Consider the following 24558-nt stretch of genomic DNA (forward strand, 5'->3'; position numbering starts at 1 on the left):
GGTAAGCAAAATGTGGTGTGTGTGTGTATTTATATGATGATTAGTAGCCTTAAAAAGGTAGGAAATTCTGTAATATGCTACAATGGACGAAACTTAAGGACATTATGCTAAGCAAAAAAAGCCAGTTACAAAATGACAAATACTGTATGATTCCACTTACGTGAGGTACTGAGAATAGTCAAACTTACACAGAAAGAAAGCAGAATCACCATCCAGGGAGGGGCTGGGGAGAGTTACCATTACTGTTTAATGGATACAGAATTTCAATTTAAGAAGATGAAAAGAGGGGCCTCCCTGGTGGCGCAGTGGTTGAGAGTCCGCCTGCCGATGCAGGGGACGTGGGTTCATGCCCCGGTCCAGGAAGATCCCACATGCCATGGAGCGGCTGGGCCCGTGAGCCATGGCCGCTGAGCCTGCGCGTCTGGAGCCTGTGCTCCGCAACGGGAGAGGCCACAACAGTGAGAGGCCCGCGTACCACAAAAAAAAAAAAAAAAAAGATGAAAAGAGTTCTGGAGATGGATGGTAGTGATGGTTCATTATGAATGTTTTTAATACCACTGAACTGTACACCTAAAAATGGTTACGATGTTAAACTTTATGTTACATGTATTTTATCATAATAAAAAAATTACAGAAAAAAACATTTTAAAGTATCCAATAAAATTCAACCTTATCCAAAAAACACTAATCACTTTTATTCGGATTTCATATTTTAAAAATACAAAAATATCCAATATCCACATGTAACATGAAGCCTTTTGTAAAGCTTATATAAAGACAAACAAGACTGTCATACCTTTGTTACAGCTGTTTTCACTTTCTGGTTTTTCTACCATAGGCTCTAAAGTAGGTTCTTTGTGTTCAATTTTTTCCTCCACTTTCTCCCTTTCTTTCTTCTCCAACTCACATTCCTTTTCCTGTTCTTTCATCTTCTGCAGTTCTTTTTCCTTTTCTTGCTGCCGTTCTAGTTCTTTCTCTTTTTCTTGCTTTCTTTCCTTCTCCATTTCTCTCTGTATTTCCTGCTCTCGCTCCAGTTCTTTTTCCTTCTCCTGTTGCCTTTCCCTTTCTTTTTCCCGCTCCTTCTCTCGCTCCCATTCTTGTTCTTTTTCAAGTTCTTTCTCACGTTCCCGTTCCTTTTCTCGTTCTTTTTCTCGCTCCCTTTCTCTAATTTCCTCTGGAGAGGGTTGTTTGTCCACTATACCAAGCTTTTCGTCTAATCGTTTAAGCTTCTCTGCACATGCTGCTTTCCTTTGCTCTTCCATTCTTCGCTCTTCCTCTTCACGCCGTTTACGAGCACGTTCCACTGCTGCAGAAAGTTCTGACTGTTGTCTTCTTCTTTGCTTCCATATTTCATCTTCATCCGGAACCTGTTGCTTAGGGGGGAAAGGGCCTGGTCTTCCAGGTACTCCCTGTCGGTCTGGAGGAGGATGCTGAAACATTAAGATAAATTATCAGATGAGTATGACAACAAAGGATATATCAGACACGGAGCAGGAGCAAAATTCTCCAGTGTGTCAGAAATTTTCCTGAAAAACATACACGTTAAAATGTAAACAAGTAACAATGTGGGGAAAATAGTAAATCTAGTTAATTTTCGAGAATAATTAATCCAGCCATCTAATAAATATTTACTGAGCGTGTACCTATTTACTGTGCCAGACATTACTGCTCACTCAGTATTTGTTGAATGAAATTAGAAATTGCCACAACATGAATTTCAAAATCTATATTTAGAGACAAAGGAAATTTAGAATGTGAGTGCTGTAGCAGGAACTTCCAGAGATGGAATGCCTAAAGAGGGAGAAAAGAAGTCCATAAAGATGCAACATGGCACCACATAAGCCCTGATAAGGTTGAGATACAGTTACAAGGAAAGAGCACAGAGTCAAAGATGCTAAGTGAAGGACATGGAGATATTGCTGCTGCTGACATGCCAAAGGAGAGGAAATTCCTAAAAAGCAGCTTGGGTAGAGAGAATTCTATCTTTAAACTGAAAGATCCAGAAAGGCGTATCTAGATCCCATGGTGAAGAATGGGAGGATGACCTGAGAAGCTGAGTATTAATGATTTAATTTTCAACTAACGTGTTCTGAAACAATTACTACAAAGCCTAAAAATGCCAGCAACTTTGCAAAGACAAGCAGGATGAAAAAAAGCACATGAAGAGCTGCAATATCAAGGAACTAAAAAATTTGTTTAAAAGATATTGATTTTGGAGACTTCTGTGGTGGCGCAGCAGCTAAGAATCCGCCTGTCAATGCAGGGGACACAGGTTTGAGCCCTGGTCTGGGAAGATCCCACATGCCGTGGAGCAACTAAGCCCATGCGCCACAGCTACTGAGCTTGCACTCTAGAGCCCACATGCCGCAACTATGAGCCCACACACCGCAACTACTGAAGTGCACGTGCTCTAGGGCCCACGTGCCACAACTACTGAGTCCATGTGCTGTAACTACTGAAGCCTGAGCACCTAGAGCCCGTTCTCCGCAACAAGAGAAGCCACTGCAATGAGAAGCCCGTGCTCAGCGACGCAGCCACAAAAAAGATTTTTAATAGTATTAGGGTGAAGAAACCTTAAAAGCCATTAGTCAGAATCCCTACAAAAGAGAAAATAACGATATGGTGAAAACACTGGACTGAATACAAAACAAAAAACCCAAACAAACCATGAATCCAGACTACCATTTACTAACAGTGCTGTCTTAGGCAAACCGTTTAATCTCTCTGGTATTTAGTTACTTCATCTATAGCTTGAAAGACAAGCTGCAAAAACAAAGTAATTATATAAACACACCTAATTTACACTGTAAACTCAGAGAGTAAGCATTTTTTAAAAAGCAACTTCACTGAAGTATAATTTACATAAAATGTGATATATATATTTTAACTGTATAGTTTGATGAGTTTGGACAAATGATAAACTTAGGTAACTACTGCCCCAATCAACATATAGCATTTTCATCAGTCCTCTGCCTGCATCCCTGACCTCAAGCAACCAGCAATCTACTTCTGGCAGTATAGAGTAGATCTGCCTTTCCTAAAATTTCACAAAAATGATACATCAAGTTATATTCTGTTTTATATCTGGCTTCTTGCATTCAGGGTAATGGTTCTGAGGTCACTGTGTGTAGCAGGAGTTTACTCCATTCTATTGCTGCATAGTATGGCATCATAGGCATATTGTTTCATCTGTGGATGAACATACGGATTGCTTCTAGTTTTTTTGTTGTTGTTGTTTTGTTTTTTTGCGGTACGCGGGCCTCTCACTGTTGTGGCCTCTCCAGTTGCGGAGCACAGGCTCCAGACGTGCAGGCTCAGCGGCCATGGCTCACGGGCCTAGCCGCCCCGCGGCATGTGGGATCTTCCCGGATCGGGGCATGAACCTGTGTCCCCAGCATCGGCAGGCGGACTCTCAACCACTGCGCCACCAGGGGAGCCCGCTCCTAGTTTTTTTTTAACTAGATATAAGACAGCTATGGTCATTCATGCCTAAGTCTTTGTGTAAATGTATGTTTTCATTCCTCTTAGATGAATACCTAAGAGTGGAACTGCCAAGTCATATAGTAACTATGTGTTTCACTTTATAAGAAACTGCCAAACTGTTTTCCAAATTGATTACAAGGTTTTACAGCTCCATGAGCAATATATGAGGGTATCACCTGCTCTGCATCCTCCCCAATATTTGGTGTCATCAGCCTTTTAAATTCTGGATGTGTAACAGAATTTCAATGTGGTTTTACTTTCCATTTTCCTGCTGACTAAAGATATTGAACATCTTTTCATGTGCTTATTGGCCATTTGTATACCTTATTTTATGAAGTGAATGTCCAAATCATTTTGTTGGACTTTTTGTCTTATTATTGACTTGTAAGGGCTTTTAAATACACACACACCCCCATACAAGTTCTTCGTCAAATGTATTAATATTTTTCCTGTGATATCTTTTCTTCGCCTTAGAGATGTATTTCAAAGTCCAACTGATCGATTTCCTTTTTCTTTCTAATTCTTGCATTTTTTGTCTTATCTAAGACATTTTTGTTGGCCCAAGTTCATAAAGACTTTCTTCTACATTTTCTGCTAGATGTTTTAGTTTTAGCTTCTATGTGTATAGAAATGCTACAAAGAGCATTCAGTGGTTAAAAGGAAAATGACTGGTGGAGATGACGGTGATGGTGATGGTATGTGCACTGTCACTGTACAGTGATCAGGGAAGGCCTGTGCATTGTTAACACCTGAGCAAAGAACTTGAACACAGCAAGAACCTCGGAAAGAGTCTTCTGGTTAGAAGCAACAGCAAATAACATGTCTTGAGGGTAAAATTAAAACAAGAGCAATAAAGCTTGTGTGGTAAGAACAGAGAGGGAGAAAAGTAGATGAAGTCAGAAAAGGAGACAGAAACTTTAAAGACCATGAAAAGAACCTGAGCAAGGAATAACTGACCTAGTGCATGCATGTATGTGTTTGTGTGTGTGTGTGTGTGTATATATGTAAAACATATACATGTAATATAAGATATATAAATATATACATATTTAAAGTTATATCTGCTATAGGAGAATTCGGGGTGGACGTAGTGGGTGAGAAGGCAGCAAGACAGGAAAACAAGACGACCTGTTAAGTCCAAATGAAATATATCTGGTGGCAGCAAGTACTCAGTATAGGAATATATTCTAAAGGTAGAGGTGACAATTTGCTGATAGATTAGGTTGGATGTAAGGTAAAAAAGAAGAAAGATTTAAGAGTGACTTCCACGTTTTAACCTCAGCAATGTCATTATCTAAGATAGGGAAGACAGTAGCTGAACTGCCTAAGTGTGGGTGGGGGTTGTTATGGTTTGGACTATTAACTGTCAGATATCTACCAGAGATCCAAGTGGAAATGCTGAGCCGACTGTTGAATACATGACTTTCGAAGTCAGGATAGAGCTTTAAGGGCTCAAGAAACTTACTGAGTGCCATCAGATGATCCCCCAGGGAAAGAATATAGTTAGAAAAAGAAATGAGAACACAGCCCTAAGCCCTCCGACACCCAAAGGTTTAAGTATAGGAGGTCCAAAAGGAATATAAATTTTAAAAAGAGAACAAAACAGTATGATGTCTCAAAAGCAAGTTTTCAAAAAGTTTTAAGAAGGATGGAGGGATGAAAAGATTAACTATGTCAACTGCTGCTGAGATGAGTAATCTTGTAAATGAATACAAGAGAACTGTATTTGGCAAGATGCAACAGTCATTACTAACCTTGATACTAACAGTTTCAAAGGTATAGTGGGGAGATGAGAACATAACTGGAGAGGGTTAATGAGAGACAAAGTGAAGCCAGTAAGTGTAAACAGCTCACTAAAACAATTTTGCCATGAAGGGGAACAGAGATACAGGTAGGAAACTGGGGAAATGGAGTGTAGTGGGAGTTAAAGAAGGGTTGGTGTTTAAAACTTTTTTTTAAAGATGAGAGAGAATATTACTGGTAACTGATAGAAGATGGGATCCAGAGAACAAGTAGAAGGGTCGTCCTCAGGAGCAAGGGCAACAGGAAAGAAGTCAGACCAGGAAGGGTACTCAAATGGGAAGAAGAGCTGCTTCTTATTTTCTTAGAAAAATCAGGAATATGCTTATCAGCTGAGAAGGAAGAGGGACAGGCTAAAGAGGAAGACGTGCAGGAGCTACAAAGTAAAGTCAACAACTGTTTCATAAAAATTATAAATAAGAAACACACAGAGGACGTTTCCATTAAAACAAATAGGGCGAATAATACACACAGACCATTAACAAGCATTTAGTTAAAATTTACCTGCTGTGCAAGCAACTTTGGAGGTGGTGGCAAGTGTGAAGATGGTCCACGTTCCTATTATAAAGAAAAGGATTTTTACAAAGTAAGATAAAAAATATCTACTTGAAATATTTCTGATTGCAATGTTTTTCAGTGAGACCAAAAGACTGCAAAAAGTAAAACATCTTTATCCTTTTCTCTTTTTAAATAAAAGTACATCAGTCTCTACAAAATAACTTTGTGTTCTATACAATCACTCAGCCACTTTAATTAAGGTTACAATCTCAAATTAACTTTGTTAAGAGTAGAATCTTAGTGTACAAATTCTAGAATTTTAGCCCAGGTAATCTGGCTGTGAAGAAGTATGCCTCTAATTTCAAATTTTTATTTACATAAACCCAATATTTTTTCTAATGGCAAACTAAACCTTTCAAATTTATATAAGGAAAAGAAACATCTAAAACATTGGAACCAGATATATATAGACTATTCACTTGTTATTATACATATCAGTGTCACACGCACACAAATCAAAACATCAAGATATGGTCTATATTTTTCTATTCTTTTATCATTCCCCATTATGCCAGTAAGTTAAAAATCACACAAAACAACAGATTTTATTTAAAAATTACTTTAAAAATCCTTCTTTTCCAGAATTCACAAATTTATTTTCCAATGGCTAACCAATGCCTTAAGAATAAAATTCAAACCTCTTGTATAGAATACAAGACTTAACAACTACTAGTTCTTACATAGCTCTCTTACTCCTCTCCCACGTCAAACTGTTGGGGACTTCTTGATTAGGCCATGCTTTACTATACTTCTCCACCCTGAACATGTTCCCACTGCTTGGAAGCACCCTCTTCCCTCTGTTTACTGGCTAATTCCTGCTTCAAGTATCAAGTCTTTTGTGAAATGTTTTACATAGAATTTTCTAAGAACTATGTGCACCCTATCACGGCACTGTTAGCTACTTACTTTTACCTCCCTGAAGGCACCGATTCCTCCATCTGTTTGGTATGAATTCAACAAATACATGCTGAGCATACTATGAATTACTTAAGTAGGCTCTCTGGAAGATAACCCTGTTAAATTCTCACTTTGCAGTGCAGTTCTTGCTACATCTTTGAGGTAGGATCAAGTGTATCTGTTGCCTACATACTTCCCCCTTTTTAACAACATTCTTCAAAATGGCTCCGACTACATAGATTGCTCTACTCCCTAGTGTGATTTCCCTACTCAGGTAACATACAATTTCACACATGAATACTAACTAGGATTTACAAAGCATTCAGTAAACTATAAAGCACTTCAGTTATGTTAGTTTGGAAAAACAATTTATCCCTCCACTCTGACATGCCCAAGCTGCTCTAAGAAGGAAGAGTGAAACTTTAGTTTCTACTTTATAATTTTAGCTACTGCATTGATAATTCCTGTTGGTATGGAATAAAATTATGGTTTAGGTCTAGAGCTATTTAAGAAAAAATATATAGTTTCCATTCCCTAGGTCTTTTTCCAACTAACTCTATGATTATGATTAATTCATCCTTGTCACTTGTCTGCAGTGACAGGAATCTCCATGAGTCCAACAAACCTGATTAAGTGGAGGTCCTTTCCCATAGGGACCTTTTGCTACTGATGGATGGGCAGGTATCTGAGAAGATGACTTAGTGTTGAAAACTTCATCTGCTTCTTTTCGGTTTTCAGTGTTTACAGAGGCTTTTGAACCTTGATCCTCACTGAAGAATCAAAATCCAGGTGAAATAAAAAATAGAGTGGACAGAATGTACCATAAGTAAATGCATTTTCTCAACGTAAAAAAGACATTATTTCCATACAATTTCAGGGGGAAAATGTATCAAGGAATGAGATGGTGTTGTAACCTAGCAGTGTTAATTTATTCATTCAAGAAATATATGCTATATATCTATAATGTGATGGGGCCTGGGCTTGGCCAGATTATCACCACAAGATACAAGATGCGATATAGTACTTATCAAATACGGACACTCACACTTGACACACAATATGATTCCATCATTTTCTATTACCCCCACCCAAAACTCTCATCTGAACACAACTAATATTCCAGATAATTAATTAATTAATGTATTCTAATTTGTTCTGATTTAATGGAAAAGAGAAATCAAACTACAGTATTCTTAGTAGGCATCTCACAACTGATCATGAAACAGCAGTGTATTATAACACTATGGCTGAAAAATTATACCAATATGTACATGCAAACTCCTGTTTATCTTAAGAGCCCAATTTTTATGTTACATAACCCATATATTCCTGACTCTGATGCCCCTATATTCCAGAAAAAAAGAGAAAAAGCTCCTATTTTCAAAGACCTTACTGCTCCTTGCTAAGTTTAAAAAAATCAGACTTGAAGCAGCTGTTGTAACCCAAGTAATTTTTCTCCAATTTTATAAATATGGATCAGGTCAAGTAAGTAACAAGTTTTAAATGGTCCCAAATACGGTTTCTCAAAATATTTCCAATTAGATGACAAGCATCTCAATAGCTTCTTTTTAAAAATATGTATTTTCTTTAGAAACATCAAACTCTTAATTCCTTGATTATCTGTACTTTTAAAATTTGGCTCATTAATCGCCTTCCCACTCAGTAAAACTCCTTGGAGTAGAATGTAGAAATTCTGTAAGCGGGGAACAAATACCTATTAATGAAACCTCTCTGCGTAAATGGCTCATGTCACATCAACAAATTCATACTATTATTAGTGAGAGATATCACAACTTACCTGTTGTTTTCTTTAGGACTACTACTTCCCTGCTCATCATCATCACTGAAATTCAGCTGTTCTGTATAATCTACTTCCATCTGAGCACCTATTAAATTAAGGAGAACTCAGATTGACTGTTTCAAAGCATCTAAAAACTAAAAGTGCTTAATTAATCTTGCCTCTTACCTGCCCAACCTTCATCAGCTTCAGCATCTAGATTATCAAATTTATCAAGCTCCTTCAGTTCTGATGCACTAAGGATGGAGGGGCGTTCAGGCTCAGAGGCCCATGAAGGAGGTGGGCCTCTTCCTCGAAGGCCTCTAACCAGTGACAGGTTATGAGAGAAAAGGATACTAAGTTTTAATGATACTAAATTAGGAAAATATTAAAAGACTGGAATTTAGTTCATTTCAATTCAGCATTAGTTTTCTATACCGTGATATACAAAATATTTTGCACCTGACATGTATGAAGAGATTATAAAATTAACAAAGAAATTTAAGACAATACATAATTATATTTCTTATGCAGATATTTAATAGCAAAGTTTTCAAACATCTAAAATAAAACAAATATATGTTAAAGGATGATATGGCTAAGACTAATACTAATCTCAAAATACACTAAGCCAGAAAAAAAGAGAATGGGGGTTATCAACATCATGGAAGGAAGGAGTAAACAAGTGCCATCCATTTTTGGGGCCACAATTTTCAGTTTTTAGAATTTTATGTCAGCTGATTTAAAGTTTTAGAAGAATAAAGTATTTTTGTTCTGTCTTACGAAAGTTAGCCAATTACTTGTTAATGGCAAATGCACCTTGAGGACAGAAAAATAAATCCCCATAATCCACTCAACCTCCAGAAAATCTTAACAAGTATACATATACCCTGCAAACTTTAATCATTTAATAGTCTTACTTGTTTGTTTCAGTTAAAGAAGGTGGAAACCTCATGGGACCATGTAGAGGAGGATAGGCCATCCTTGGATACTGCTGAAACATCTGTATAAAAGAAACAAAAATTGATAAAATCTAGCTACCCAGTTATTTTTTTAAAAAAAGATCACCCTGACTAAGCCTGAAATTATAATTTATAGAAATGATTAAAATAAACAGTACTGTCAATAAATAATTTTATCTACTGGTATAGATGATCATTCACCCTCAATAACAAGCCATTTAAATATCTACTGCCTCCACCAAGTCATTACAAATACAGGTAATAACTAGGACACATTTTATTAAGAACTTCTGTTATCCCATTAATTAAGTTACATAAAAATGACTGTGTACTGAAATGAAAAAGTAAAAACGACGACATGCATGCACCCCAGAAAACTTCAGTTTCTTAACCAAGTTCAAATATCAATACTTGACATGATGTAATGTGAGACCTCATCCTAATGCAAGAGTAGATTTGCAGATTTGCTGATAAAGAGGAACTCAGTTCAGATAAAAGGACAGTCCATAACCCAACAGAGTTGAAGGAGGAAGTGGGTAGGGAGCTAATTGAGAGATTTTCTATGGGTGGGGCATAGGTGGATTCTGAGTCATTACACAGATAGTAATTATATACAGAGGCCCAAAGATGATGCTCTCCACGGGAACTTGGCTTTGAGAATCTGACTTTAGGAGAATTCTAAGATTATGAAGTCAAATAATAACACCAAAGGATACATCCTATGATTTGGAAGGGAAGAAGTGTCAAGGAGTGCTTGATTATTTACTATTTGCTTATATCCAGGTTAAATTATGTTTAAAAAAATGAAATTGTATTATCTTAAATACATAATTTATATCCTGAAATAGTTTAGTTTTTCTTTAAAAAAAACTGATGAGGGAATTACTTTATACTAGAAGAAAGGCTATGTTTATATGATTGTGCTGTGTAAATAAGAAATTTCTAAGCAGGGTTGGAGCAAAAGTTAATTAAGATAAGCAACAGCTGAAACACAACAGGAGACGCTTTTTGTTTGGGGAACACTCTGGAGAATTTTCGGTTGCATCACACTTTACACTGAAATTAGCAAATACACTATTGGAGGCAAATGTTCATAGGATAAGTTGAATTAGATCTTTCTGATTATTTAGGCATAGATATTAATTTCATGTGGTATTAATAAATGTTTGAAATTTAGGAATTTGCCACAAAAACTGCATAAACAGGGGACTCCCCTGGTGGTGCAGTGGTTAAGAATCCGCCTGCCAATGCAGGGGACACGGGTTTGATTCCTAGTCCTGGAAGATCCCACATGCCACGGAGCAACTAAGCCCGTGTGCCACAACTACTGAGCCTGCACTAGAGTTGCATACACCCCAACTTTTTAGAGCCTGCGAGCCACAATTACTGAAGCCTGCGTGCCCTAGAGCCCGCACGCCCCAACTACTGAATCCCATGCACTCTAGGGCCCACGTGCCGCAACTACTGAAGCCCGTGCCTAGAGCCTGTGCTCCGCAACAAGAAGCAGTGGTTAAGAATCCGCCTGCCAATGCAGGGCACATGGGTTTGATTCCTAGTCTTGGAAGATCCCACATGCCACAGAGCAACTAAGCCCTGCACCACAACTACTGAGCCTGCACTAGAGTTACATACACGCCAACTTTTTAGAGCCTGCGAGCCACAACTACAGAAGCCTGTGTGCCCTAGAGCCCGTACGCTGCAACTCCTGAGCCTGCACGCCGCAACTACTGAAGCCCATGTGCTCTAGGACCTGCATGCCGCAACTACTGAAGCCCACACGCCTAGAGCCTGTGCTCCGCAACGAGAAGCCACCACAATTAGAAGCCCACACACTGCAACGAAGAGTAGCCCATGCTCGCGCAACTAGAGAAAGCCTGCGCACAGCAACGAAGACCCAACACAGCCAGAAAAAAAAAAAAAAATGCAGAAACAACTATAAGTTCTCAACACATAATAATGGTGTTTTAAATGTTTTTGTTTAGTGAAACGTTTTATTTGAATAAACTCATTGATGAAATTGGGAACAAAGCTCACTTGGTCTCACCTTTCCCCCTTATCCCATTCCACCCCTACGCCCGGAAATTCAGGCAGGGGTCCTTGGAAGCACAATTTGAAAAATCTTAGGAGACAAGTATTTGGATGCAAATCATTATTCAAGGTCAGGTTAGCACATAAGACTGTTTTATCATACACCCCAAATTTTTAAGAAAATATTTAACAAGTAATTGTATTTAATAATTTATTTCCCTCTACCTTAGAATGGTTAAGTAATAATGATACAAAGAAAAAACAAAAAATATGGTTGGACCTTGACTACTTAGGAGTTAAGTAATAAGAAAAATAAATGCATGAACTAGATTGTTCTTTCCTTTGAGATTAATGGTTTTCTCAAAAAATGTAAAGTTATTTACTTGAGCACATGTAACTTGCCATATAATTTCACAGTAGACTGAGAGCAAACGAATGAATGAGGGCACCAAATCTAACTACTAATTTATAGGAAATATGGGGGTCAAAAGTATATATATATGTGTGTGCGTGTGCGTGTGCGTGTGTGTGTGTGTGTGTGTGTGAATATATATATATTTGTTTATTTTTTAAATTTCCCCTGCCCAAGAAGCAACCACTATTAAGTTTTGTTTCTTTTTTCTTTTTTTCTTTTTGGCTGCACCGTGTGGCATGCAGGATCTTAGTTCCCTGACCAGGGATCGAACCTGTGCCTGTATTGCGAGTGTGGAGTCTTAACCACTGGACTGCCAGGGAATTCCCCTCAGAAGTATATATTAAATGAAACTACAAAGATGGAATCAGCAAAATCCAGACTATGAGAAACTGCACAGGAAAACAAATAAATTGTAATAGATATGCTCCAAAGAAAACAAGCGATAAAGGAAAAGAGGTACCCATAGATAACAAGATTACTAACAAAAATATAAACCATCTCAAGAATAGATGTTACCTGGATCCTAATTATGAGATAATCAGGGAAACTAGAATATTGACTTGGTATTTTAAAAAGAATTTTCAGGGACTTCCCTGGTGGCACAGTGGTTAAGAATCCACCTGCCAATGCAGGGGACACGGGTTCGATCCCTGGTCCAAGAAGATCCCACATGCCGCGGAGCAATTAAGCCTGTGTGCCACAATTACTGAGCCTGCGCTCTAGAGCCTGCAAGCCACAACTACTGAGTTCACATGCCACAACTACTGAGCTCACATGCCGCAACTACTGAAGCCCGCAAGCCTAGAGCCTGTGTTCCACAATAAGAGAAGCCACTGCAATGAGAAGCCCATGCACCTCAACAAAGAGTAGCTCCCGCTCACCACAACTAGAGAAAGCCTGCACGCAGCAACGAAGACCCCACGCAGCCAAAAAAAAAAAAAATTAAATGAATAAATAAATAAATAAGAATTTCTTTTTAGGTGTGGTAATGGCACTGTGGACGTTTCCCTAGTCTTTATCTTTTAAAATATAACCTAAAATATATATGGATGAGATGATATATCTAGGATTTTAGTAATCCCAGGTGGTGAGAAACAGGTAAAAAAGATGGACCACAAATCGATAACCATTGAAGATGTATGGTAGTTATGGGAGGAAGAAAGCTCACGCTTTCTTTTATCATTTCTATTTTTGAATGTTAAAAATATTCCATTATAAAAAGTTTTTTTAAAAAATTCAAGGTATACTAATAAAAACTTTAGAACTAAAGCAGGTATTATCCTTTTCTTGTGCCATGAACAACCCCTCTGGCAGTCTGATAAATCTTACGGACCTCTTCTCACAGAAATGTTTTTAAATGTATAATTAAAAACACAGTATTACTAAGGAAACAATTATACTAAAATTCTGTTACCACAATATTTAAAAAACAAATTTGTGATACAGTAATGTATGTGCTTCATTAAATAACACTAATAACTATTTTGAAGGAATGCTGAGTATAAACAATATTTGCAATACCTAAAAACAATGTAATGTGATATGAAAATACCTATGATCCCTAAGGATAAAACATGGGTACTGATACTTTCTGTGATTTGATTCCTAAATTCATAATCAAAGAAAATTTTAATTTTTAGTTAGATGTTAATGAAAATAAAGACTTCAACTTTTTCCCATTCCAATTCTTTCCTTGGAATCCAGATCAAAAACCTCTTTTTTAACCACTTGCTGATTCAACAATACTCACGTAAGAAGGCATCATAGCTCTGTATTGAGAAGCAAGCGCAGGCTGTTGTCCATTCAGTTTAGCCTGTGGAGGACCACAAGCTATCCTCTTTTCCACCACTTTGAGGATATCATTTTGCTCTGATGTTCCAGCCGTGCTTTCATCCTGGCCAGACTTTTCATCTTGGTCAGATGTTAAAGGCGAACTAGCAGATTTACCACCATCTCTCCAACAAGCAACATCTGGTATGAAGAGAGAGAAAAAATAAGAAAAAAATCTGAAAATGGAACAGAGTGAAAGCAAACCAGGCACATTTCAAGAGAAGTTAAGCAAGTAAGCATAGTGAAGGAATAGTGAAAGTCTAATCTAGGCTGTACTAGAAATTTAGACTTTGAAGGTGTTTAGGTAGTCAAGAGCAGTGGCTTCCAAAGCAGAGAGGATGTACCTCAGAGCAGCGGTCCCCAACCTTTTTGCCACCAGGGACTGGTTTCATGGAAGACAATTTTTCCACGAACAGGGGGAGGGGGTTAATGGTTCAGGTGGTAATGCGAGTGATGGGGAGCGGCAGATGAAGTTTCCTCACTCGCCAGCCGCTCACCTCCTGCTGTGTGGCCTGGTTCCTAACAGGCTGTGGACTGGTACTGGTCTGCGGCCCAAGGGTTGGGGACCCCTGCCTCAGAGGGTACCACCAAAAGCAAATACTGGGGTCAGGGAAGAAAATATTAGAACTTCCCTATTAAGCTTCACCAATTTTTGATACCGAGATTAAAATCACTGTTATACCTGAGGTGTCCTGAAGAAGGGCAGAGGGAGTTCCATAACCCAGAAGGATTGACAGTGATGCATGCTCTCATTCGTTTTCAGTCTACTATTGCTAGTTACATGTGCCCAAGTGAGCAGATTTAGTGACTGCATTACCTGATTCAACTACACTTAACCAAATAAAAGAGATAAATGGTTTTACAAGGAAACCTTGTTTGGTTCGAATGGTCTCTACCTCCTGCTATTCACACCCTGTGTAGTCCCCTCTCAGCAGTGTACCAGGATTGGTCTGTGTAACCTGTAGAATAAGGCAGGAGTGTTGGCTGTCTTCTCTGAGAACAGGCTATGAAAGCCTAGGGGTTCCATCTCGGGTGAGAGATGTCTGTCTGTCCCTCCTTATTTTTTCTGAGGAAATCCGTTGTGAGCCGCCCACATACAAATGAGCCACCATGAGAGAGCTTAAAACAGCAGCCCTAGTCAAGTCAGCATCGGATGACAGTTTCACTGCAATTCTGCTGACAGAGAACCAACAAAACCTGAGCTAGAACCCCCAGCTAAGTGGCTCCCAGATTCCTGACCCTCAGATACTGTGTGAAATGGTAAGCCCAGTTCAGTTTGTCTTTTAAGCTGCCAAATTTGTTACACAGCAACAGGTAACTGGTGAAAAGAAACTAAACAAGAGAACAGTGGAGTTGACACATCTATTCCTAATACAAACTCATCAACCACATTACAGTAATTAAAAATAAAAATTAAAAAAGGTGATTTACCCAGACCTGGCAAGAAATGAGCCAAAGAGATAGAAAATGTATTAGGTTATGAAAAACATGAATTTGTAATCATTACTGTAAATAGGAACTTCCCTGTACATGGTACAGGGTTCTTTGAGATATTTGGTGACAACACTATGAATCCAATATAATTAATAAGATGTTTTAAAATCTCTCAAAGATTTTATATTTCTATTTTTAGTTTCTGCTTTATAATGTACATAATACGAGTATCTCTTACTATCCAAATTGACTGGTTCCTCGGTTTGATTTCAGAATATTAACAGAAAGCAAACGAATGGATATAAATTATAAACAAATATTTGCATATTGGGGAGGTGTGCTAAAAAATTTTACTATTGTAAAAATGACCAAATATTGATGTGCAATCAAGTCACCTACGCATCTTGTTAAAATGCTGACTTTTCATTTAGTAGGTTGGGTGTGAGGCCCAAGACATATACTTCCAACAAGTTCTCAAGTTAAACTGATGCTGTTCATGTAAAAACCATACTTCAGTGGCAAGCAACTACATTTACTATCTGCCTTTTCAAACTAGGTGAGTCATCATACATACAACAATAGCAGACAGGAGGTTATATCACAAGATAAAACACAAATATAATCTCATTCTGTATTTTTATTAAATAGAAAGTATTCTTACTTGGTGGGCGTAAACTGGGTCCAGGTCCATAGCTGTCATCAACTGATTCTTTTTCTTTTTTTTCTTGATCCCCAGCTGCCTGCAGGCTGGGAAATTCTTGCTGAAAATGACTATTCACCTGGATTCCTATGGATATTTTTAAAAAAACCTTACATGTAACTTTTATACTGAAGATAATTCAAAAACCCTCCCAGGATAGAGCTCTGTCTTTTTTTGATAATTTACTCCACATTTCAATGATGACTGTTTGTATCCATAAAACTTTTAAATTTATCTAGAATTAGAATCCCTTGGAAAGTTAATGAACAGCCATGAGGAAATAAAAATCTAAGAAAGGAATCTGCCAGACATTGTTCTAGTGGACTCATTAAAGATAATGAGGAAAGTAAGGAGAATTTCACTTCTGTTTCTCTTTTATTATGACTCCTTTCATTTTCAACATAAGTAAAATTCCTTTACTAATAAATAACTCTAAGAATCAGTTCAAATAATACTGCTAAAATAGAATTTATGAATCAACACTACAAGTATCATGGTGAGACTAAAATGCTTCATTTTAATTTATTGCAGAGATACTGATTGCACCTCACTATTCACTCATTCAATTATCTACCTACCTGCCCGCCTATTTATTTTTATACTTCCATATATTTAAAAGAGCTGATTTTATTAGCTTGAGGGCCCAGATGGGTTTTTCCATACAATGTTTTACAGATATGTTTTGCAAGTGGGAAAATTAAGTTTTGTCGGGGATTCCAATCATTTCTAGTAGGGAGGGAAGTATTACAGCTACTGTGCTTTATGGCTACTCTCTAGGTCTTCTCTACCACGGAAATCGTGAACAGCATATTTGAAACAGAAGAGGTTTAGGGGCACAGATGGAAAATAAAATGGTTTCTAGCAATCAACATAACGTCTGGGTACTTTTATGTCTCAGAGCTGAAGGCACAAGATTTTTTCTGGTCATGTAGGGTAAAGACAGAGTAATGTGGGGCACAAGGTACCTTAAAGGCTCCTTCTTTAATCTCTATTATTGGCTCATACATGGCTCTTAACACTGAAACTTAAGTAGCCCAAGAGAATTTTTACAAGACCCTTTTTTTCAGGGCCTGATAATATCTTTTGACAGTGTTCTCTACCCCTGCCAAAACACCATAATTCGCCCCTTATCTCCTGCATGGCTGTTCAGTAACTATCAAGCCTAACCAGTTTCCCCAGCTAATGTCCACTTACCATCTCCTTGCCCACCTTGCTTGTTACTGGCCCATGATTTGGGAGCAGGTGCTACTTCTGGGGGAGCTGCAACCCCAGGTTTTGGTTGTGCTGGTGGAACTTCTGGTGCTCTTAAAAAAAATATGAATCCATTATTTCAGATATTATATGTTTAAATAAAATAAATATTGCATTTAAGCTAAATTTGTATACAAATTATTTTGGCTACATATTTACTCAGATGCACGCCACCATGTTTTCCCTCTGCAACATTCCTTTAAATTTTGTCTCCTTTCATTTCTACCCATGAATAACCCAAGGAGATGACAGCTTTGTTTTTAACTTTGGAAAGAAAAGGGGAGGAAGGGAGGGAGGGAGGAGGGGAGGAGGGGAAGAAGGAAGGAAGGAAAGAAAAGAAAGAAAGATAAAAAAGAAGCACTCATTATTGAACATAGCTACCAAAAATTTGTTTTGAAGAAGTGAACATTTATAATTAGGAATAACATTATAGTCATACATACAGTCTGGATTGGTGGGATTAACCAGGGGCTAAGGCTAAGCAAGCTCTCCATTTGGCAGTCAACAGTTTCACCACTGTACATATTACTGTTAATCAAAAGAGGTAACAGCAACCTGCCTGATGAATCCCCATGAGTAAAAGGTGTTTTAAAGGGGTCTACAGTTTTATTCAATTCTTGTAATGAGTTAAGGCTTAAAAATGAAAAAGGCAGTTAACAGGCTTAAGAAATGCAATATATTTGTGGTATACTTAGATCTAAAACTGACTTGCTACTATAAAATAATTCTATAACAACTAAGAAGTAGAGAACAATAAGTCTTTAGTAAGCTTCACCCAAGCAGTTGTATTTATTATATAAAGCTCCCCAAACCAGAATATAGAAATTTAGTAACAGATATAGGCAAAAAGCATTAAGTATTCATGTTCTTGTGTTATTTTTAAAAACTACCACTACTTAGATTGGTCATTTAATAAACCAAGAGCCCTGAATAATCCGTGACACAGAATGCTAAATATTTATTGAATGAATGATGATTAAGCGGGATATTACTAATTCCACGCCAGCTTTCTTGTGAATTCTTTATTCATTCAAATAATATTACTTGAGCACCTATGATGTGCATCAGGTATAATTTCAATGAATCAGGCAGACAGAAACTCTTAGCTTCATGAAAAGTAGTTAACAGAATCAACTCTTAAATCATTTTAGAAAGAGAATGCCTGATTTGGTGAGGATGGGATAGGAGGGAGCCCGACAGTGTATGATACAAGGAAAACTGTGATTAGCAATTCTGTCAACTGTTCTACCCTGACACATAAAAATACTGCCACTAAACCCACGCATAGGAAAAATTACACAGAAGTTGACTACATAAAACACAAAAGTTGACTATATAAAAAAGGGCATAGCACAACACCTAGCACGTAACGAACTCAAACATAAGTTCCCACAAAGAAAGGGGAATGATTTCATTCTTTAACAGACTTTGACTCACTTTTCTTCTTCGTGTTGCTCTTGTTTTGATGCCCATCCTGTGCCATCTTTAGGTACGATGTTCACATTAGGATCATTGCCTTTGTTTTCCGCTTTGAGACTTGGGAGGTTAGCAGGTGGAGGCATACGCCGTGAAATACCAACTTTTCCAAGACTCTGCAATCCATGTCGAGCTGCAACTAAAGATCAGTAACATCAACTTTCTTAGTAACTATTTTATTCTTAAAACAAAATAAAAAGACAATAGGAATTAACGGGATCTTGAATTATTATTTTCTATTTTAAAATGAAAAAATTAAAACTAAGCCACACACCTGCAACATAACCCAATGTAGAAATTATACTAAAATTAACTATCAAGCCACTGAGCAGATGCTTTAAAAATTCTAATAACTGGGACTTCCCTGGCAGTCTGGTGGTTAAGACTCCACGCTTCTGGGCTTCCCTGGTGGCGCAGTGGTTAAGAGTCCACCTGCCGATGCACGGGACACGGGTTCAAGCCCTGGTCCAGGAAGATCCCACATGCCGCAGAGCAACTAAGCCCATGAGCTACAACTACTGAGCCCACGCACCACAACTACTGAAGCCCGCGCACCTAGAGCCCATGCTCTGCAACAAGAGAAGCCACCGCAATGAGAAGCCTGGGAACCACAATGAAGAGTAGCCCCCGCTCCCCACAACTAGAGAAAGCCCGCGCGCAGCAACAAAGACCCAAGGCAGCCAAAAATAAATAAATAGAGTATACAGAAAATAAATAAAATAGAACATACATTAAAAAAAGAAAATTCTAACAACTGAACCAACCCTATAAACTATGAAAAAGAAAACACTGACAATGCTGTTTTTTAATTTTTCCAGGGAATCGATTTTAAACTCGAAACTTCGTACGTTAAAGAATAAACATGATATGAAACAGACTCACAGACATAGAGGACAGACTCATGGTTGCCAAGGGGGAGGGGAGTGGGGGGGTGAACTGGGAGTTTGGGGTTAGCAGATGCAAACTATTAAATACAGAATGGATAAACAACAAGGAGCTACTGTATTCAATATCTTGTGATAAACCATAATGGAAAATAATATGAAAAGATTGTATGTATATGTATAACTGAATCACTTTTCTGTATAGCAGAAATTAACACTACTGTAAATCAACGATACTTGAATAAATTTTAGAAAAGAAGAAATATGCTACCTTTATGTACATAATGAACACTGTTAATGCACCATATAGCTATCATGTGTACATGGTCCAGTTTTCACTCTTCACTGTAAACACTGGGTTCAAGGTATTAAAAAACAAAACAAAACTAAGAACCACAGGACTCTCTAGTCCATAACTAAAAGTGGTAGAATAAATCCACTAATATTTATGCCTATTAATTTCATTGACCAAGTCTCCCTTTTGGAACCACATAGTTTTATTTATTTTCTGATGACAACAAACAGGAAAAAAAAACATATTTTATAACATTTATAAATTTTCAACTTAAAAAAATTCATATCCCTTCAAAGATGTGTACGTATATAAAAAGCCCAATGTAAACAGGGCTGCATTAACATATGTTTGCCCTAGATCCTAATAGCAATAGCCCTAGTGTGTCATTTACAGTAATAAAACAAAACCATGAAAACTATAAAAAATATAAATGCCACTTGATTTTACTCACCTGTGGTTTTCTGAGTTTCTAATGATTTACCCTTGTAAGTATTAAATAAACTGAGTGTCGCATACTTTTTCCCATCCTTTGCTTTTGTGTTCTGGCCTGACTTCTCCGACATTTCAGTGGAAACTCATCGAGTCCAGAACGTCCTGCCACACCCCTTAAAACCAGTCTTTAAGATGCACATAAGAAAGAAAAACAAGGAGGAAAACTTTAGAATTAGTTTACTAAATGCTGTTAGTAAATTCAAATGTTCACAGAAATTCTGAAAAATAAAAACATGAGAAATTAAGTCAATCTTCAATAACTCACATCAACAATAATTTCAAGAGCCTGTAAAATTCCAACAACCAAAATGTGACAAAAGCACACTTCCATGTGCTCGGTGAGTATATTGTTTATGATTTGTAACCATTTAACTACACTATAGAGAATAACGGTTTCAATCCATACTGAAATGAACAGTTCAAATACAGTGAATCTATGGATAATGTCTTTCTATTTAATAAACAAATATCATTCAACTTAATAGGGTTGAGATGACTGGCATGATTAGCTTACACATATGGAATCCAAACATGACAGAAGGATAACATCATTTCCCTATAAACTGCATGCCTGTGTTTTCAGGCAGTATGTGTCTAACAAAGATCTATTAGTTTAACAGTTTAGAATAGAAAGAACATTCTATTTTCTCGATGTTCTGCAAAGGGTAGATACTTCTTTATAAACCCAAAGTACATAAAAACAATATTCTATTTCATGGCTATGGAGTAAGTGTTCAAGAAATGGTGTACACTTGTCAAAACAAATCTCTGTATATATAAGAAGTTATTAGAAGTACATAGTATTTTAATGAACATTCATATACAAAGAGAATGTTCATCTTTGGAACTCATGTACCCAATTAAAAACTAGTTTATTAATAAACAGGGCAAAAGACACAAATTAGCTCTCATACTATTTCCCTTCAATTTAATGAGGTGTACATTATCAACCTTAGGAGTTGGATTTTTTCTGTTTGTTTTGTTTATTTTGTTTTCAGGGTGGACGTAGGACAGGAGGCAGTGAATTCTACCAATAAACCATCAACAGCTAAAAGCATGGGAGCTAAAGATAACACAGAGTAGTATATAATGCAAAAAGCATTCAAAGTCAAGGAATGCCTGTGTAGACCCTACCATCATAAAAATCATTTTATGTACTGGTTTTACATTTGTCAATTGCAGAATAAGCATCACCTGCAGAGACGTGATTTTATATTCATATCACCTGCTACAATATTTATGGCGTTCCATAAAATTTATCAATAATTTTCACATCTGTTATCTCATTTCAGTCTAGTAACTTTATGATACAGTTAGTATTCTGATTTTACAGATAAGGAAACTGATGTTCATAGGTAAACAAGATTGGATTTGAAATCAAGGCTTCTGGGTCAGTCCATTTACACCATGCTGCCTCCTCCCCATGTAACTGTAATCACTTAGCTTCTCCAAGTATACATTTACGATAGACCATCTTTCCTTGAAATAAATTGTGAAAACGACTCATCTGAAACCAAAAGAACTACATTAATGAATATAAGATGGCTTACAATCATATGTGGCAGAATGTATATAATTAATTTTATCCCAAGGGTGCTAACGATGACGGTGTGAAGAGAGCTATCTATATACTCCGAGAATCTATCCTGTTGACATATTTTCACCAATAACATGGACAAAGATATACAGGAAGAATATTCAGCTCCAGTGACAAAAGAGGACAGTGCATATTCATTAGACGACAGAACTAAGATTCAAGGAGATCTTTCTTCAAGGTGAAAAAAAAGTAACTGACATATAATAAAAAGTCAACTTGTTCTTTCACCCTCATTTGATGGCAATTTTAACACCTAAGAATCCTCAAACCCCTCTTAACACTACAACTACTCATGCAGCACTCTTAGTGGAGACCCTAACGTGCCTACATCATAAACAACGCAACGTTAAGAAAGAAACTCCTTAAACTTCCTAGGGGCAAACCTACAAGCCCACCAGCATCTACATCCATCTTTCCTAAGGGTTTCCTTTCCTTCACCTACTGTTACAGTGGTTCTCAGCATCATCTAGAAACTTGTTAGAAATGCAAATTCTCAGGCTCCAACCCATACCTACTGAATCAAACTGAGGATGGGCCAACCACTGTGCCTTAGAAAGCCCTCCCAGTGATTCTGAAAAACACAAAAGTTCAAGACTCACTGACTTACTACAAACAGATATATGCTAAGCAGTGGTCGGTCCTTAACTCTTGCCACACATTAAAATCACCTGGGAATTTAAAACATACCAGTTTGCAACTTCCCTGGTGGCACAGTGGTTAAGGATCTGCCTGCCAATGCAGGCGACACAGATTCGAGCCCTGGTCTGGGAAGATCCCACATGCCATGGAGCAACTAGGCCCGTGCGCCACAACTACTGAACCTGTGCTCTAGAGCCTGTGAGCCACAACTACTGAGCCTGCATGCCACAACTACTGAAGTCTGTGCGCCTAGAGCCCATACTCTGCCAAAGAGAAGCCACTGCAATGAGAAGCCCGCGCACCACATCGAAGAGTAGCCCCTGCTTAGTGCAACTAGAGAAAGCCTGCGTGCAGCAAGGAAGACCCAATGCAGCCAAAAATAAATAAATTTATTAAAAAAAAAAAGTTTCTAGGCATGTGAGGTGGGATCTCATCATCAATCCTTATTTTGAAAATGCTCCTCAGTCAATTCTAATATGTAAGCAGTCTTCAGAACCACTGCAATAAAGGAAGTGTATCTTTCCTCCCATTCCATCTAAGGCCAATCCTTCCTTCTGTGCTACCCATCCTGTCCTCACCTTCTTTCTCCTTCTAAATTCATCTCTGTAGGAAATCTCATCCAATTCTAAGGCTTCAACTACCAACCGATCATGCCAAATTTATATCTCCAGCCCAGAACTCTGTGTTCCTACATAATTCTACTTCCTGTTTACATTTCTCCTTTGTTTTGAATAAAGTTTCAACTTTACCTACAACACAGGCATGTATTTCACATTAAACGTTTCAGAAGCAAACCTACCGAATATTCACAAATCACGAGAGGAAAACTAGTTAAAAATATTAAGTTGAGAGTCAACAGGGAAAATATCTCAACATTTGACAAAATGCAAATGTTATGTAAGAAGTCAACAAATTGAAGAAAAAAACTTGCAGAAACCCAAATATTAATGCTATATGAACAAACAATTCACTATAGAGAAATACCATTAAGCAAATGTATTAAAATGTTCAATTTTATAAGTAAACAAAATTAACAAGATAGGGCAGTTCAGCTTGTCCATAGGCTTACACAAGGAAAACAAAGTTAACATAACACAATTTAACTGTAGGGTGACAGAATATCTAATTCAACTCAGCCATCACAAAACATTAGAGCCTGGAAATAATCACAAAATGAACCTTAATTTTCCTACTTAAGAGTTAAATAAACTAAAAAATTTCCTTTAAATTATAAGGAATTTCCAAATACAAAAAAAAAAAAGAAAATTCCTGTAAATATATAATAAAATTCAAGTCTGAGTAGTTCTTTTTAAGGTTCAAAATTCTGTACAAAGTTTCTCCTTCCCCTATTAATAAACTACTGCCTATATGGTATGCCCTTCAGTACATGCTCTTTCACCAAACAGATAAACAAAATACATACTGGGTATATTCTGAGGTAAGAAATATGGCCAGAGAGTCAGCTTCTCAGGCCATTAGAATAGAGAATAAATTTATTCTTTCATATCCTATGAGCCTTTCCAGTATAAAACCCAAGAAGGCTTTATAGTACCTACTACCCCCCTCCAAAAGTAAATCATAAATACATGATTGAGCTAGTACAAATGCATTCAAAAGATAATTCAAAGATAAGAAAAAACTATCACAATGTACCTATTTCTATAAAAGATCATGCATTTCTAAAGACAAAGAATTTACAGCCATAAACAATAAGACTGGATAAATCAGAAAAGCCAATTGCACTCTAATGGTTTGCCAGTTATATGTGGGCACTTTCAGAAATCCCACCCCTGGGCCTATATGCAGAGAAATCTCTAATATGAAAAGATACATGCACCCCACCCCTATGTTCATAGCAGCACTATTTACAATAGCCAAGACATGGAAGCAACCTAAGTGTCCATCGACAGATGAATGGATAAAGATGTGGTATGTATCACAATGGAATACTACTCAGTCATAAAAAAAGAATGAAATAATGCCATTTGCAGCTATATGGATGGACCTGGAGATTATCATACTAAGTGAAATCAGAAAGAG

At 37.4% G+C, this 24558-nt stretch overlaps 1 protein-coding gene across 10 annotated transcripts in view; it reads right to left on the bottom strand.

The window, feature by feature from the left end:
- PRRC2C (proline rich coiled-coil 2C) overlaps positions 1 to 24558 on the bottom strand; it is a 98709-nt gene that overhangs the window by 50623 nt on the left and 23528 nt on the right. For 6 of the 10 annotated variants that reach the window (XM_082834639.1, XM_082834644.1, XM_082834641.1 and 3 more), the window contains exons 2-12: positions 20242 to 20407; positions 18573 to 18750; positions 17079 to 17188; positions 15846 to 15971; positions 13671 to 13891; positions 9436 to 9518; positions 8705 to 8838; positions 8537 to 8624; positions 7364 to 7508; positions 5788 to 5841; positions 797 to 1430 (exon numbers count right to left, since the gene is read on the bottom strand). In XM_082834639.1, the coding sequence (XP_082690765.1) occupies positions 797 to 1430; positions 5788 to 5841; positions 7364 to 7508; positions 8537 to 8624; positions 8705 to 8838; positions 9436 to 9518; positions 13671 to 13891; positions 15846 to 15971; positions 17079 to 17188; positions 18573 to 18750; positions 20242 to 20353 (1885 nt within the window). In that variant the 5' untranslated portion in view covers positions 20354 to 20407. The remainder of the gene's footprint in view (positions 1 to 796; positions 1431 to 5787; positions 5842 to 7363; positions 7509 to 8536; positions 8625 to 8704; positions 8839 to 9435; positions 9519 to 13670; positions 13892 to 15845; positions 15972 to 17078; positions 17189 to 18572; positions 18751 to 20241; positions 20408 to 24558) is intronic. The other 4 variants (XM_082834643.1, XM_082834640.1, XM_082834646.1 and 1 more) reach the window with 2 other exon arrangements.

The sequence above is a fragment of the Leucopleurus acutus genome, assembly GCF_964270905.1.
Source record: "Leucopleurus acutus genome assembly, chromosome: 2".
Classification (NCBI taxonomy): domain Eukaryota; kingdom Metazoa; phylum Chordata; class Mammalia; order Artiodactyla; family Delphinidae; genus Leucopleurus; species Leucopleurus acutus.